The 19,136-nt window shown below is 31.1% G+C and overlaps 1 protein-coding gene across 1 annotated transcript; it reads left to right on the plus strand.

Annotated features, from left to right (window-relative positions):
- Window positions 1-5,889: 5,889 nt before the first annotated feature.
- Window positions 5,890-9,590, plus strand: LOC105155667 (anthocyanidin 3-O-glucosyltransferase). The gene is made up of 2 exons (XM_011071584.3): window positions 5,890-6,482; window positions 8,611-9,590. The coding sequence occupies exons 1-2, from the start codon at window positions 6,008-6,010 to the stop codon at window positions 9,504-9,506; spliced, it is 1,371 nt and encodes a 456-aa protein (XP_011069886.1). The 5' UTR covers window positions 5,890-6,007; the 3' UTR covers window positions 9,507-9,590.
- Window positions 9,591-19,136: the final 9,546 nt, after the last annotated feature.

A 19,136-nucleotide genomic window follows, 5' to 3' on the forward strand; every position in this document is an offset into this window, starting at 1 on the left:
ACTTTGCTTGGAGCAGAGCGGTAAGGAGAGCTCTGACAGCAAAAATGAAGCTGGATTTTATTGGCGAGATCGCAATCCGACCTCCCACTCATACTGATGATTTTAAGTAATGGAATTGCATTAATTCCATGGTTATGACTTGGATTCTGAATTGTATGTCAAAAGAATTGGTAGAATCCTTTATGTACGTCAGTTCTTCACGTGAACTATGGCTGGAACTGGAAGCTTGATTTGGGGACAGTAACAGCCCTATGATTTATCAGCTACAACGAGAGATTGGATAAGTGACACAAGGTAACATGTCAATCACTGAGTATTACACAAAGTTAAAAAGGTTGTGGGATGAGCTCATGTGTTTAGCTCCCACACCTAAATGTACTTGCACTGGATGTACATGTGCAGTGAACAAAGCTGTGACAGATGCTTCCGCCTGAAATCAATTGATACAATTTCTGGTAGGATTGAATGGCGTGTACGACTAGGCACACAGTCAAATACTTCTATTGGACCCCTTACCTTTGGTTGCCAAGGCCTACTCCATGCTCATTAGGATGGAAAAACAAATGCAGATGAGCATTACTGAGCAAAATGGAAATACTGGAGTTGTCTTTCAAGTGCGAGCTCAAAGTTTCAAGAAAAAACCAGCTGTGGATAAACGACATTTAGTCTGTGATCACTGCAAAAGGCCGGGACACTCTAGGGAGACGTGCTTCAAGCTGCATGGGATACCGAATTGGTTTAAAGAGATCGCATAACAGAGAAAGAAATCAGGGAACAGAGGTAGAGGGGTCGCTGCCTTAGTAACTGACAAGGTGAAACACATTGCAACTAAGTTATATAGCCAGGATTGAGATGAAAAGGCTTATGCAAGATGAGATGCCTCTTGATCCACTCAAAGTAAACTATGCTCAGCTGGACAACTTCGTAGGTAATACTGCAACCTCTTCCTTCGTAATTTCTAGGAATTTGATAGTTGATAGTGGAGCAATAAATCACATTTGTGCAAACATTCGTCTATTTCATTCCTACATTGCGCTCACCACACCTCTGACAATCCACTTACCAAATGGCCACACTAAATCGATTTTGCATATAGGATCAGTGCAGCTTCTTCCAGATGTTACACTCACACAAGTTCTTCATATTCCTGCGTTCTTAGTTAACCTGTTATCTGTGAGGCAACTGTGTATCTCTTTACCTATTCAATTCCAATTTATGAGCTCTATTTACACCATGTAGGACCAGAAGACTAATAGAGTTATGGCTACGGGGTGTTTGATTAAGAACCTCTATGTGCTTAGGTCGTCTTTTGACCAGCTGACACATTGGTAGCTCCACCCACTGAAACGTGCCGCAATAAGACCTCTATATTGCAAGATTGGAAGTTAACTTAGGAGTTACATAGTTCTAGAAAAAAGTGTGAATGAATGCAACATGTAGAAGGTGTACATTTTTAGTATATACTTGTAATTATTAAAATCAATGCACACAAGATCCACGGCATCCACAGAATCGCCGTCCTAGATTTGCGGAAGTCCAAGACGTTCTTAGAACAAGTTCCAGGTTACAAATGAGTAAACACAAGTAACTTTCAACATTGTATTGTACCATAGCTTCGAGACTTAACATTTGAATCACTTACGAGAAATAAGCCTAAGATCGGTCCTTAAGGCATTGCCTTATAACAATCAGTAAAAAAAAGTTACAACATAGCAAAGCACACCAACTAAAGTAAATACTCGGGGAAAAAATGTTAAATTAAGATGAAAGAAAAATTTGAATCGTTGAAGCAATTAACAAGATACTGCACGTACATTTTCCATTGCAATGAGGTGAAATTATTACAGCTCAATTTACAAAAAAAAAAAAAAAAAGTTATATTTACAAATAGAGTAACAATATGACAACACATAAAGCCCACAACTCACATATATATATTATAATAGATGTAAAGTCCGATTTTCACAATATATATAGAACAAAAGAAAAAAGTACAAATAAAATTACCAACCAGTAAAGAATAAGAGAATGTATTCGAAATATTCAGTCATGTCTTGGTGTGCATTAATTTGAAGAACTACGAAGCCACAATATACACGTAATTTGTGGAAAGTTACATGAGTCTTGTTCAAAACTCACCCACAATTGCTCTGGAGCTGTCGAGTATATAATACTTTTAAATATATTTTTATTTAATTATTTTTTGTATTTATTTAGTACATATAGAATAAAATATATCTTTATGATAATAATATCTCATCAGATATTTAAAATTTTGAAAAACCATATTAATTAAGAGAAAAATGCAAACAACCCCTTGTTTTATCGCAAATGAGCAAATTGGCCCCTTATGAAAAAACAATAGCAATTTATCTCCCTGTGTTTTTAAAATGCAATAATTTACCTTCTTATGTTTTTTAAAATGAAGCAATTTACCTCCCTGTATAGGGAGGTAAGAACAAGGAGATAAATTACAATATTTTTTTTTCATAAAAATATAATATATTTATTTTTAATACCACAAAGATAGATTGCTATTCACCTTATCAATTAATTGTCATAAACATAAAATTTAATCAAGATAGTTAAGTTTTGGGTCGAGTTTTGGGTCCAATTCAAATTAAGTTCGTCAGCGGAATCATCCTTATAAACATTCCTATATATAACTTATTCTATAATAGGTATCTAATATAGGGGTGGCAGACGAATCGAGCTGGTTTTCGAAATTTGTGAACCGACTTGATTTTGAGCTCGAGCTCGATCCTCTCTGTTTATCCGGGTCGTGAGCTTTTTTTATTTTTTATAAATATTTTGATTTTTAATTTTTTATATATTTAATTTCATATTCAATACTTTATCAATTTTATACTCAAAACTTACTATATATTATAATTATTAATCAATTTTATATATTTTATTTTGGATAATAATAAATTATGGTACTTTTATTTATACATTTAATCTTTATACAAAAATAAATTTAATCTATAACTTAGTAAATTATAATACTTTTTATAATTGAAATTATTATTTAATATGACACATATAAATTTTATGTCATATTAATATATATTTGTATTGTGTAATACTTTTTTTAATTGGTACGTAACACTTATGATTTTTTTATTAATTTTTGAGTTTTATATTTATATCAAGATACATACTATTCATTATGCAATCTATTTTATTACTTATAAACTTATGTCGAAATTTAGTGATTCTTATGAACTAATCTAAAAATAATAATAATGATGGTTGAACAATTTTAATTTATTTTTATTATTATTTTATTATTTATAATGAGATAAAAAAAAATTAAATAATAATTATGATATCTTAAAATTCGGGCACCCAATTCATACCAAATTTGAATATGTATAAGATTGTATTCATTAGATCTATTAGACAATATGATTTAAAATTACATGCATTCAATGATACATTGTCTTGAATGATTACTCTTATATTTCGAGTACGGTATCTCGACATTCATATATCCAATAAGACTAAAACTTTACCAAATCTATTTTCCTATAAGTTTGATCATATATAACGGTTTGATCTGAATTTTGATGGCCCGAGTAACCCATATTATTCAATAATGTAAGATGATAGTTACATCAATGTAATACTAACATTTATAAATATATAAATTTATTGCAGATTGTGAACATATATTAATCTCAACTATAAAATATTTCTATGTATTTTGATTGCATTATTTCAGATAATGGATATTTTTCTATAATTTTTAAATTGTTCAGTATGAATTATTTTTGGTATATTTTACTAATTATATTACTACTAAATTAAATCAGTAGTTTATATTTATAACAACAAATTAAAATTTCATACTATATTTTGGTATATTTTTAACATAGTATACATTATGCAAGTTATTTTATTACTTATAAATTTATGTAAAAATTTGGTGATTCGATCCCATGATTCAATCTAATAATAAAAAGAAACTACCGAGCTCGAGCTCATCATGTAAGAGTCAAGTTCGAACTCGAGCTCTTGACTCGAGTTCGACTCATTTACACCCCTAACCCAATATCTATACTATTATACAAGATTTTTTATCCTATCAATTTTTGAATTTTTAAATATAATCCTTCAATTCATTAATTTTCTTAAAAAATGATCAAAACAGTTATTTCAAAATTTTTTAATAATCTAACAATTATAATTTCTTTTTTCAATAAACATTTATATTTTTAATAAACCAACAAGTATAATTTATTTTCTCACCTCACTCCATGTTGTCCTAATTACTTTTTCTTTCTCATCCCCTTACATCACAATTGTTTCCTTTCACAAATTTCATTTTTTATCTTCATCTCACACCATATATTTTTATTATTTGCTCTTAAAAACCACGTACAATAATGATTAGTTCAAATAAAAATTTATACAGGTACTCCCATTCAAATAGTATAATTATTTTTTATTTAAATAAAATTTATACATGCAGAACCTACGTGTCATCATTACTAATAAAAAAAAAAAAAGAAAAAAACGGTAAGTACGTACCAATAATGTTAGCCCCCAACGCTGTTGCTAAAAATGGAAGCCCAACTACCCTTCTTATCAAGATTAGGATTTTCAATTTTGAAGGTTGGTTGACAAGGGAGGGAATTGGAGGGTGGAGAGTGGAGAGTAGGGTTGCACGTTGGTTGTTCTGAGAGGAAAATTTGAGATAGGTTGCTATTTGAAAGTGATGTTTAATGTAAAGCCCTTACGTCCACCATTTTTTGGATATAAAGGGATAATTATACTCTCTTTTTCTAAAGTTTGAGGTAATTAAACGTAAATTTCGTGTTTATTGGAGAATTATATTTAGCACGCATGATGTTTGCTTTTATCCAATAAATAGATCTATTTGTCTGTATAATTTACAAAATTTTTAACACCAACAAAAAAAAAAGTTGAAAGAATAAATTCACGTTTACCGTTTATTGACCTATAGTCTTATTGTAGTTCAAACATACTTTTTCTGAACAAACTATCCTTATAAGTGCAAAAACGCATTTTTTCACATGCATTAGCATGTAAAGATGTATAACGGTAGTTTGATAAAAAAAAAATTATTTAATTTAAAATAAGTTAGTAATAAATCAATTGGGGGTTTTCATTCATTTTCTTCTTCAATATCAAATTTTATAAATTTTGACGGACGAATGAATCTATTTATTGAAAAAAAACAAACGTCGAGAATACTAGATATAATTTTATAAACTACAATAAAACATTTACTATTTATTTATAATATATGTGTACCGAATTAATTCGTTTCTTTTTCAATATATCAACCACCAGATCATACCAAATGAATTTTCTATCTTTTATTCCAATTAATTTATATGTCACGTTACTACGATAATGCCATTTACTTTGCTTAAGAAAAAAATATATATACATAACATATTTATATATATATATATAATGAAATAATAACATAATTCGAAATAAAAAATTCGATTTGAAACGGATAACCTAACTAGTAAAGACAACTAATAGGCCGGCTAGTACTCTATCCGACATAAAAGGATTAATATTTTAGCAAAGTTAATTTTTCTTCGTAAATTTGACCAACCTGCAGCGGTCAATCAAGCATATAAAAGAAAGCATTCGGATTTAGTCGGGCCTAAACCAACTATAGGCAAGTACAATATATTTGTGGTGTAATTGTTGTACAGTTCAGGCAAAGTGATCAATCACATTACAAATTAATATAACATACTTGCTTTATGATAAATTTAGTTCGACTAAATTTGATTTGCATTAAAATTTTTTGATAGCGTTTGGTTTCCTTCCATTGAAGAGTAGGTAGTCATAAAGTCACAAGCCTTGAGCTGCTAAGTTAGTTGCCTAGTTTCATTCATACATTCAACAATTCTTACTCAACACTCAACACTCACCACATGGTACAGGACTTCCACAACATTAAATACCATGTCCTAAAATCAATCATAGGACTTAGTAAAATTTTCCACTCCTAAACATGTTTCCTCACTTGCACATTGGTGTTTTAGCATTCCCTTTCGGCACACACGCCGCTCCACTGCTCGCCCTAGTCCGGAGACTATCCGCCTCTGCTCCAAACACTCGATTTTCCTTCTTTAACAGCACTGTTTCCAACAGTACGCTTTTCAGCGAACGTGTATCAGACTCGTACGATAATATTCGAAAATATGATGTGTGGGATGGAACGCCGGAGGGTTTCTCTGGAAGTCATTTCGAGGCCGCCGGGCTGTTCCTTAACGCGTCGCAGGGTAATTTTGAGAAGGCTATTGGAGAGGCTGAAGAGGAAACTGGTATGAAAATATGCTGCCTTGTTACTGATGCATTTTTGTGGTTTGGTGGTGATTTGGCTGCAAAAAGAGGAATCCCATGGGTGCCGTTTTGGACAGCTGCCTCGTGCTCTCTCTCTGGGCATGTTTACACCGATGAAATCTTAAAGGTTGTGAGATCAACAGGTAAATTACAGGTTTAATGCAATTTATCTTTATGTGATATCGTCAATGAGCAAAAAATAATAGTAATTTATTCTCTTATGTTTTTTAAAATGAAGCAATGTATCTCCTTAAACAAGCAATTTACTTTTTGTCTAAGGAGATAAATTGATTTATTTTGAAAAAGAAAACATGGGTAAATTGTTGTATGTCTAAAAATATAGGAAAATACACTGGTAATTTTTTTTTATAGAGGAGTAATTTACTTATTTGTAATATTATAAGGAGTTGTTTGTATTTTTTTTTTCATTAAATTAGTATTGCTACAACTTAATTTAGACATTTCCTGAAATTTGAACAAATTATAGCAAGAAATTTACACATAACTGCAAGGGGTGAATTAATTTTTTTTTTTAAATCAAGAATCTTTTTAGGGATAATTACAACGCCTCCTCATGAAGATTGGTCCGATTGTATTTAAACTTTCTATATTTTAAAAAACTATATATACCACCCCTAATAGGTTTCATTATTTTTTTTTTTTCATTTTATAACTAGATCCTTAGAGTTTAATATTTACTAAAATAAAATAATAAGAATGTATTAAGTAGGATCTTTATAAATAAAATTCAATTTCTGAATTCAAATATAAGTCCATAATATTATACTTAGATTTAAATATAAATCGGATCATTATCATTTCTCTTTCTAAATTTTAATTACCATATGTTATGTTGTCATCGTCAAATGTAAGAAAATTCATATGATCATAATCGTAATGACGTAACCAAACTCATTAATTTAATTTTTCAAATGCAAGATAAAATGAAACCAAATTAAAATATTTATCAGTGAATATAATTTTTGTTTCACAAGTTAGAAATATTAAAATTTTGAGATATATATACATCAAATAAATTTCAAATCAGTTTAAACATAGTCAAAGTTTTAGAGAAACTTTATAAATCTAGACAAATAATTAATTTAAAATTTATTATTTTACTTAAATAATGATGCCGATAGTATTGTAAAGTGTTCAGATGATTTGTAGGATGACAATCAATAATAGTAAAGGTACCTATGTGTAATTTTTAAAAACTTTGGAGGAGTGTATCTTCAATTAGCTCAAATTTTAAGGGGTTTATGTAATTATCGTCAAATAGTTAAATTGGTTAACTAAAGGTTAAAATTGAATTTTTATTCAAATTTTTGTGCTTCGCTAATATTTTGTTTTAGATAAATATAAATTTCATTAAGTAAAAGGTATTCGCTGACATCTTAATGGTTGGATTTGTTAGTTTGATAATAGTAAATAATAGGAATATTAAATGTCATTTCTAATTAAATGTTAACCAATATTGCAATAATTTTAATTATAATCAAAATATTTTATAATAATTAATAGTTATAGTCAAAACATTAGCAATAATATTTAAACCTACTAATGAAATGGTTAGCTAACAATCATTGCTCATTCATATGGTTATTTGTATTTGTTATATCTTTTAGAGTAATTACAATCTCTTTTTTAAAAATTGGATATAATTACACGTAAATCATGTATGGTTTGAAAAATTATATTTATTACCCCTGAGGTTTGCTTCCGCCTAATAAAGAAGTCTCTCCGTTAGTCAAAATTTACTGAATTTATCGATATTAATAAAAACTGAATAAAATTGATACTTACCTTTGATTGACTTATTACTGACTCATTGCAGGTTCAATAATTTTTTTCGAACTAAACTACCTTATAACGGTGAAAATATACCTTCTCAATATGCATTGACGCGTGATGATGTATGAGGGTAATTTGATCATAAAAAGATTTATTTTACCTGCTATAAGTCAGTAATAAGTTATCGAGACTGTATTTTTTCAATTTTGTTGTTAATATCAATAAATTCAGTGATTTTTCACTAACTGATAGACTTATTTGTTAGACGGAAGCAAACCTCAGATGTGGTAGATCTAATTTTTCAAATAGCAGAGTGTCTAAATGTAATTATACCAAACTTCAAGGAAGATGTGTGTAATTATTCCTATTCTTTAATGTTGACCATAATGATTAATTATAACAAAAAAAATTGTATTATTTTTACAATGAATTGTTTTCTTTTGCTGAAAAGTTTTGTGACACATCCATGAAAAACAGATGTTGCAGAAACAGCGGAACGAGAACAAACTCTAGCTTTTATCCCTGGATTATCAAAGGCACGTCTCAGTGATCTCCCTCCGGAGATTTTCTTAGAACAAAATCCATCACCACTGGCTCTATCAATCAACAAAATGGTCGAAAATCTTCCAAAATCCACTGCTATAGTCCTAAATTCTTTCGAAGAAATTGACCCTCAGATTACAACTGACCTGAAATCAAAATTCCAGCATTTTCTCAACGTTGGCCCGTCAATTCTTTCGTCCCCCGTCCCGCCAACCCCTGATGACAAAACAGGATGCCTGGCGTGGCTGGAAACACAAAATAGGCCGAAATCAGTGGTGTATATAAGCTTCGGGACCGTGATTACACCCCCCGAAAATGAACTAGTTGCACTGGCAGAAGCCCTGGAAACCTGTCAATTCCCGTTTCTTTGGTCACTGAACAACCAGGCGAAGAAATCCCTGCCAGAAGGATTTCTCGAGCGCACAGATAAAATCGGGAAGATTGTCCCATGGGCTCCTCAGTTGCAAGTTCTTGGACATACTAGTGTTGGAGTCTTCGTCACACACTGTGGCTGGAATTCCATCCTGGAAAGTATTTGTAGCTGCGTGCCGATGATTTGCAGGCCGTTTTTCGGGGATCAGAAGCTGAACGGGAGAATGGTGGAGGAGTCCTGGAAGATTGGCGTGAGGGTTCACGGAGGAGTCTTCCAGAAAAGTGAAACGATCGAGGCTTTCAATTATATACTGAGGAGTGAGTCAGGAAAAGTGATCAGGGAAAATGTTAATCAGCTCAGAGAGAAAGCTGGAAATGCAGTTAAATTGGAGGGGAGTTCAACTAAAAATTTCAAGAAGTTGCTGGAAATAATCAGTGTCCCGAAGGGCAGTAATTAGGCAGAAGAGACTGAGTTGATTGACATAAATCCATGCAATGCCTTTTGCTTATGGAGAATTAAAGTATTATTGTTGTTGTTTTTATCCACCGCAATGATTATATATAAATATAAAACCCCTAGAAAAAAAAATTCTATTAGCTAAACATGTTAATAGTTATTGTTAAAAATCATGATAAATAATTATTATTTATTTATATTTAAATAAAATTAATGTAAAAAATTAGTTTTTCATTATAAAAAAAATTATTTACCACAGCTAAGAGCCATAGTAAAAATATTTTTCATGGCTAAATATTTTAGCCACCCATGCAAAAACCATGGTCGACAACAACCGCTTTGTAGCCCTGATCAATGAATTTTTATTACGACTATTTATTATTAACCATGATAATTAGTCATGATTAAATATTATAATTATTGTAGCGAACTACAAGATCAAAAATAAATTAACGTACTTCATCTGGCATTGATAATTAAAAGTTGGCACGGTATGCAGTTTGCCCCTTTGTGTTATAAGAAATGTTTAAAATACTTTCTTATGAAAAATAAAATACTAAAAATATTTATTATGATTTTTAAAATATGACAAAACATCCCTTCAATTCCAGCAGTGTGGCACACATGTCTATCATGCTACCTAAATTTTTAGCACTAAAATTAAATTTACATCTTAATTTATGAACCTACGATTGAAATTTTATAGAAAATAAGCCAATCCCTAAATTTCATTAAATTTGATTTGAAGGTTCAGATCCAACACACAATTCAATAGTTTAGATCTCACTTAATTTTAATTTATGGTGCAGATTTCACAAAATATTATTTATAGCATTAAATATATTTAAAAATAAAAAATTTCATAAATTTAAATAATATTGACAAAATCTGAACCATTCATCTATGTTAGAATAGATCTAATGATGTATAAATAAGGATAAAAATATTATTTTATATTTAGAAATGAAAAAAAAATAGAAAAGGGCGCATGTGATACACCTAAAGCATGTACGAAATATTTTGTTATACTTTGAAAATCGTATAAAGATTTTTTAATGTTTTATTTTTCACAGGGAGATATTATAAGTATTTCTTATTAACACATGGGGCAAATAATTACATTTTATCCTTAAAAGTTAGTTTATTAAACATAAAATTAAAATCTAGCTAATTAGAACACAATTTTTTTGTCCATACTATAATAGAACAAAAAAGAGTTCTAATTAGATTCCTATTCTAAATTTTAGGGTAAATTATAACCACCTTTCTTGAAGTTTAGCATATATACAAATACCTTCTCATTGTTTGAAAAATTACAAATATCCCTTTGATTTTAATGTCCGTCTAACAACGAGCTCATTCTGTTAGGTTTTTATTCAATTTTTTTGGCAAACTGACCAAAACGCCATTTTGAATTATAAATTATAATTTTATATATATTTTATAATTTTTTAAAATATTTTTTTGAACTAATATTCCCTCAATATTATTTATTTTACCCATCCTCAATTTAATTTTATGCTTTTTTAAATATTTTTTTTACTTTTAAAAAAAGTCAACAAGAGTAAAATAGTGGTGCCCACTTTACTGTCCAAGAGGTACATAATTATTTCTGTTTGATATGGAATGATTATAAATTTTTTAAAAATTAAAAAAATATTTATAATTATGTCAAATTTTAGAAGATGTAATTATAATTTAACCTAAATTCTAATCAATATCACAGTGATGTGATAGAAGATACCCACTAACGAAACTTAGACGCAATCTGCACCAGAGAAGTTGGACGTTCATTTTCAAATAAAATGAAATTATAGCAGTCTTATGTATTAATGAAAACTGGTTGTTGACAAAGTTAATGGGCCAGGCCCAAACTCGCTCAGTCACTTCCTATATAAGGAGGTAAATTGCTTTATTTTAAAAATTATAGGGGACAAATTGCTATATTTTTTTTATAGGAGGTAATGTGCTCATTTTCAATATCACAGGAGGGTAAATTGCTATCTACCCTTTTAAAATAATTCAAATAATCGAATCCTAATTACGAATATTGCAACAGAATTTAATTTATAATTAGGATAAATTATATTAATACTCGTCAAGATTTGATATGAATACACAAACATTCATGATTCTTTGTCAATTACAAGAGGTGTTAGTTTAATGTAATAATGCGAGGGTGTTTGAATAAACTTTTACTGATGAAATAGAGGGTGTACTTATAGTGTAACTACAATTTGAAGAGGCACACTTTAAACTTTTAAAAGAAAGCTTGGGTTATTTCGGGAAAATTACAGTTCTCGTCCTGAACTATAGGGTGGTAAGTAATATTAGTCCCATGAATTTGAACATAGTCATTTTTAGTCGCACACATTAATATTTTCGTGCAAATTTAGGCCTGCCGTTAAGAATTTGATGTCCTACAACTATTGAAGTTGGTATAAATGACGTGATGATGTCATATGCAACGAATCTGTTACAGAATTCGTCCCAATTTCTGATGGTTGGTACCCGTTAGGAAATTTCCATTTTGAATATTTTTTTTTTTTGGTAGTGTTGGTTCCATAAAATAATTTTTAAAAGTTCATTGTGACAAAAAATTTATTAAACTATATATCACTTTTGATAATTAGTGACACCCCATTTACGAAAAGATTTAGTATATCTGCAATGTAGTAACAATTATACACACTACAAAAAAGTAAATCATTTTCTATTTTATAAATGACTACTGCTGATAATAAATACTATTTACCACAGATAATAAAAAATGAATGGAAAAAATAAAACTTTTATCATGATTAATGAACATCACTGTAATTTTAATTATGGACAAAATATTTATCATGATTTTTAACTGAGGCTAATACTGTTCATCCGCCTGCTGAAAACGTCGGCTAGTAGCCAATGCAAGTTATGATGAATTAGTATTTATCGTGATTTTTTATAATTATATATGGTAATTAACCATGACAAAAAAGTCCTATATTTTTTAATGAGATTTGTCATAACTGGATTGCCAATAATTATTTTTAGTTACAATTGCTTTATGTATAATATTTTTTAATTAGTAATTACCAGTAGCTAGTCATAATTTTTGCAAAATAATTGTCACTACATATTAAAATTATGAAATTCATTACTGCTACAAACAAAAATTATGTCGCTCCCAACACATGTAATATTTAGTGATAATAATTAATGTTGTCACCTGACTTTTTGTTGTTATGTATATATTTTTTTTTGGTTGTGAATTATTGAAAAACTTATGACTATTGTTTCACTAGCGGTAGGTGTCGAATAATTTGGTGAACACAAAATAGTCTAGTCATAATAGACTATTGGGAGTAAAAAGATATCAATATTCACATGAAAATCAATCCAGAATGTACACCATCGATGAGTATATATACACCAAGCAAGAGAGAGAAAGTAACAAATTCTAAGAAAATGCCTATGTGGATAACAACCTAAGAAACTACTGATAACAATAACTGAAAAATATAACAGGGAGAAAAATGACAAAAAATAAATAGGTCGCTGATGAGATGGTGCTGGTGGAGGTCGTTGGTGAGATCGGTGAGATCGCTCGCTAGGGCAGGTCGCTGTGTGTAGTGCTATCTTTAGGTCGCTACAACCCCCTCTCAAGATGGAGCCGAGGAAGCGAGGCCCAACTTGCAAAGTAAACGTCCGAAATTAGTAGTAGGAATGTAAGAAGGAGAGATGAAATCGAGTTTGAACTGATCTCGAACAATGTAACAGTCAATGTCGAGGTGTTTGGTGCGCTCGTTAAAAACGGGATTGGCGGTGATGTGGATGACAATATTGTTGTCGCACCAGAAGGGGATAAGCAGCGGGACAGAGACATGGAAGTCGCGCAGCACATAGGAGATCCAGAGGAGCTCGCAAACAGTAGAGGTCATGTTGCGATACTTAGCCTCAGCTGATGAACGCAAGATGGTAGCTTGTTTCTTGGTCTTCCAAGAGATGAGCGACGACCCAAGAAACACACAGAATCCGATAACTGATCGTCGAGAGTCAGGGCAAGAGGCCCAGGACGCATCAGAGTAACCGCTAAGAGTCTGGGAGGTAGTGGAGGGAAAGAGAAAACCGGTGGACGCCGACCCCTTCATATAACGAAGAACATGAAGGGCCGCAACCCAATGAGAAGAGTGAGGTGCCTGAAGGAATTAACTGAGTTGTTGGACGAGAGATGTCATGTCATGTAAGATTGAGATACAGGAGGCGACTGACAAGCCGCCAAAAATCAGCCAGAATGTCCTGCAAGTATTTATGCTGAGTGATCTGTAGGCCATGAGAAGAACGAGCGAGTTCGAGCCCAAGAAAGTACTTAGCTGGTCCGAGGTGTTTGATGGTGAATAAACAATCAAGATAGGCCTTAACAAAATCCAGAGCAGAAGGTGACAACCTAGTGAGGAGGATGTCATCAACATAAACCAACAAGGCAGTGAGCTCGCTTGAGGTTCGCTTGATGAAGAGATAGTGTTCATGGCTCGACTGTTTGAAACCAAAGGCCAGCAACTGATTGTTAAACTCCAAATTCCACCGTCTAGAGGCTTGTTTGAGCCCATAAAGCAATCTCTGTAGCTTGCAAACTTATCCGGAGGGAACGACAAGGAGGCCTTTAGGAAGATCACGAAAATCATGGAGGAATGCATTATTGATATCCAGTTGTGCCAGGGGCCACGAATTGGAGGCTGCCAATGCGAGAAAGATCCGTACAGCAGTAGCCTTAGCGACTGGTGAGAACGAATCAAAGTAGTCCACCCCATCGATATAAGTATAACCCTTCGCCACCAAATGAGCCTTATAGCGATCAATGGTCCCATCAGGATGAAGCTTCAGCTTATAGACCCACCGTGAACCGATGGTACATTTTCCAAGCGGCAAGGTCGTCAAGATCCAAGTTCTGTTCGCAACAAGTGCCTCCAACTCCTTAGACATAGCCTCCACCCAATTCCTGTCCTTACAAGCCTACAAATAACTGTTAGGTTTCTGTAAAGTAGATAAGTGAAGAATACTAGAATGTGCAGCGGAGTACGATACAGAGATACAGGAAGGAGAAATGGGGGTGTAGTTGCAATCATAATCTGATAGCCAAGAAGACCTAGAATGAGGTTGCTGAGATCTACGAAGTGGAACAGAGGTGGGAAAACTTGGCACTGGATCAAGAGTAGAGGGAGTGACCGCAGTTGGTGCAAGACTGCTAGGTCGCTCAAGAGAGTAGGAGGATCGAAGTCATTACCAAGAAGTGGTAGGGTGATAGGATCAGAAGGCAAGATAAGGTTGGAATAAGGAAAGATGTGCTCATGAAATACCACGTTCCTAGAGGTATAAAGGTCATGGGAGTCAAGATTGTAGACTTTGTAAGCCTTTTTGGTTTGGCAGTAGCCAGGAAAGATGCATTTCGTGGCACGTTTGTCAAACTTTTTCTTGTGAGGCAGAGTGTTGGTTGTGAAGCACAGACAACCAAATGTGCGAAGTCATGTGAGGTCGGGTCGTTTATGATAGAGGATTTCATATGGACACTTCCAATCAAGGGTAGAAGTGGGTAGTCTGTTGATAAGATAGGTGGCTGTGAAAATGGCTTTCCTCTAAAACTGAGTGGGTAAATGTGATTGAAATAGAAGAGCCCTGGCAATCTGTAAGATATGCTTATGTTTACGTTCTGCGACCCCATTCTGTTGAGGGGTATAAGGACATGAAGTCTGGTGTATAATTCCAAGGGAGTTGAACAGCGAACAACATTGATCGTTAACAAATTCTAATCCATTATTTGATCGAATATATTTCACAGATGCATGAAAGTGAACTTTGATCATATTTAAAAAGTTGGTCAGTGTTTGAGGAACCTGGGACTTATATTTGAGTAAGAAGGTCCAGGTCGCACGACTATAGTCGTCTACGATGGTAAAGAAGTAATGGCACCCTGTCAGTGACCCAAGAGAGCTAGGTCCCCAAAGATCTGTGTATAAGAGTTCAAAAACATTAACAGAGGAAGTGGTACTAAGGGTAAAGGGCAGACGATGCTGCTTAGCAATGGGGCAAATATCACACTGATCATTGATTGAAGAAACATCAAATTTAATAGATTCGATGTGTTTGAGTACATTGGATGAAGGATGGCCGAGCTTTCTATGCCATAACGATGTGTTACAGATGCGAGGAGAATGATAAGAATTAATCACAAGAGAACTAAAGGATGAAACATCTATAAAGTAAAAATTCCTAACCCGGTTCCCCACAACAATGGTCATCTTAGTCCTCTGGTCCTAAAATACACAGCAGGAAGCGTGAAAAATGACCTCAACAGGTAGTGAAAAGCATATCTTAGGAAATGGAAGCAAGTTAAATTTAAAGGAAGGCACTAGTAGCACATTGGTGAGAGTGAAGTTTTTGTCTAAGGTGATTGTCCCGGAATGGGTAACTTGCTTGGTGGAACCATCCGAAAAATGTATTTGAGTAGGATGTGAGATGGGGGTTAGATTTTCAAGGGGACAAGAGTTACCGCACATATGATTAGTCGCCCCCGTATCTACAATCCAGGAATTTAAATAGTTAGCTCCAGAACTCATAAGGGCAATATCTGTACCTGCAAATTCATCGAATCGACCTCCTCCTTCCGTGCGACCTCCCCTATCTAGCCCTCCAGACTGCATGGTAGTTCGCATAAGCTTAAGCAACTCCTGCAGTAGTTCCTCCTTAGCATCAGGTCGTGACGGTGTCTCCTTTCGGGTCACTACTTCCGCTGCGAACCCACGCGCTACGCCTGTATCTCTTTTGGGTTTATCCAATAGCTTCTTGTACCATTCAGACGTTCCATGAAGTTTAAAACAGATCTCTCTGCTATGTCCTGCTCTGTCACAATGCGACCAGTGTTAGGTTCGCTTGTCCGGCGGAATATACCGTCTCTTGTCAGATCGCAGGCCTCCCTTAACATCCAATGTCGCGTTCTCACCACTATCTGCGAGCTTCATCTGAACACGTTTTTGTTTTTCCACGCTTTGTATCATGGAGTATACTTCCACGTCTTCTATCCATTATTGATAAATGTATTTTTTAAAAAAATTACTTTTATTACTGTTTCAATAACTCATATGTGAATCCATTTCACATATATATCAGTTTTTGAAATACCATCCATCAATTTACATTATTATATATCATTAGAATTGATTTTGAATACCTGATATTATTAGAATGGATTTTGATATCTTTTTGAATTGATTTTTCGAAATTTATATATCATTAGAATTGATTTTGAAATACCATCTTCAATCAATATTGATTGATTATCTTTAGCTAAGGAAAACTCTCTTATTCAAAGTGAGTGGTATAGAAAGACGATGAACTTTTCTTAAGCCTTATATTATGCTTTAATTTTTTAATGCTTTAGATATACTCTTAAATTTTAATATTATATATTAATTGCAAAATGGAATCATAATAAGTATATAGGCATAAAACTAAAATTAAAACATAAAATAAATCATCATAATCCAATAAAATAAAGAATTAGTCAAAGAATGGATAAAAAATTTACAATTTTAAAATGTATCTATTGATGCTATCATAACAAAATATTTTGGTAGAATTTTTTAATAAATGTATAGTACTTCAAAGAAGTTGTAAATATTAGAGAACAATTTTTATAAAAATCACCACTTTGCTAATTATTGTTAAAAAATTCAATTTAAAATAAAATATTAAAAAATTGTAGTAATTGAAATATTTAAAACAAAATTTCAAAATTTCAATATTTTAGATAATTATTTTTTAGTAAATAATGATCAAAAAGTGCAAAGAAGTTTTTTCAAAAAAATTGAAAATATAGAAATACAATTAAATATTATTTTAATCACCTTAAAACTTCCCTTCTTTTAATAAAAATTATTTAATATTTAATATGGTTAATTATTTATTTTTGAATAGATTAATTTTTTAAATATCAAGATGCAATTGAGGTATTAGACAAATTATTCTTTGGTGTTAGCTATTATATATGAATTTCATAACTAAAAATATAATGTTTGTACCATTTGAATATACAGATTTGTTTTTTAAAATAATGATGTATTACAAATAAAATAAAATGATAATCAATTAAAAAATCCATTGATGTGAAATATGACAATTAAGGAATAACAAATCTATTAAATAAACGAATAAAAATTAAAGTTCAAAAACTTGGCTAAATATGTGCCAAATGATTTAAAATAAAACAATCGCATCAAAATAAGTTCGTATAAGTAATTTATTTATTATATATATATATATATTTACAAAAAATATATCCAATTACATGAGTGAATATATGTTCTATAAATAAATATTATAAGATTCAATATTATTGGAGCCAAAATTAGTATTAAGTATCATGATATCGTCAAATCGACCAACATCAATGGTAAATATTACCTGCCGTGAGTAATTAAATTGAAAAATATAAATTAAATACATAAATTAAATCAAAAGTTTTAAAGACAAAAATGAAGATATTCATAGAAATAAGTATATGTGGTAAATTAGATCAAAAATTAGCTTGTTCACTTTATATGCCATACAGAAAATAGATAGATGCATTTGTTGATTTTCAATTTAAATATAATAACACGATATGAATCTTGCCGTATATTATCTATCTATAATATTATAAAAGAAAATTTATTGATCGTACAAATTTTTTTTTTTTTATTTATTTTATTCTTTCAGAAATAATTTTTCATAATAGTAATTTAAATATATTTTAGTTATTTTATAATTATAATTTTTTTCTCTCTCCCCGCTCATGTTCTCTATATATTTTGCCCTCACAAACTTCAATAATTTTAATAAATCCTATTATAATTTATTTTTTTCATTTGCATTATCCATACTTAATTTTCCTTACAAATGTTGATATTTTTAATAAACTTATAATTATAATTTATTTTTCTTTCGTATTTTAGTTTTTTTTCTCACATACTTGTTTCTTTTTCATTATTTCATTATATGTTGTATACTTTTTTTATAATTTCGTTTCTATTCATATCACAATATAATTTTTTATATGTTTGCGCAACCCGTGCAACAATAATTACTTTTTCAAAAAAGAAAAGTCAAACCAAGAAATGGGAAATTAATCTTTTATTTGAATTTGTATTTTGAGTGTTTTATTTTGTATTTTGAAGATATAGAGAGAAAAATAGAGATAAGTAAGTGTGTGTTGAAAATAGATGATATGTTTGGATTTGTGGTTTGAGGTAATTTAAAATATTTTAAAATAAGTGGTGTAGGTTTAATGTTGAGATTTGGAAGACAAAAATCACTGTTCATTAGCAAATCGTATCTCTTTTATATATAAATAGATATATATATAAATATTGTACGTTTAGTGTTGTATTTTTTTGAAACAAAAATCATTATTTATTGTCAAATTATGTCTATTTTATATTATATATAAATATATATGTATATATATAAAAAGTTAAAATAAAATAATACAAAAATAAGGTGTAAAATTACAAAAATAAATATTGAATGTATTTTATCTTATTTTAAAAATACAAAAATATGAATCTAAACATTATATGTTTTTTTTTTTCTAATTTAGGGAGTATGGTGGTTGTGG

The sequence above is a fragment of the Sesamum indicum genome, linkage group LG2 (assembly GCF_026168435.1).
Source record: "Sesamum indicum cultivar Baizhima isolate 11 linkage group LG2, ASM2616843v1, whole genome shotgun sequence".
Classification (NCBI taxonomy): domain Eukaryota; kingdom Viridiplantae; phylum Streptophyta; class Magnoliopsida; order Lamiales; family Pedaliaceae; genus Sesamum; species Sesamum indicum.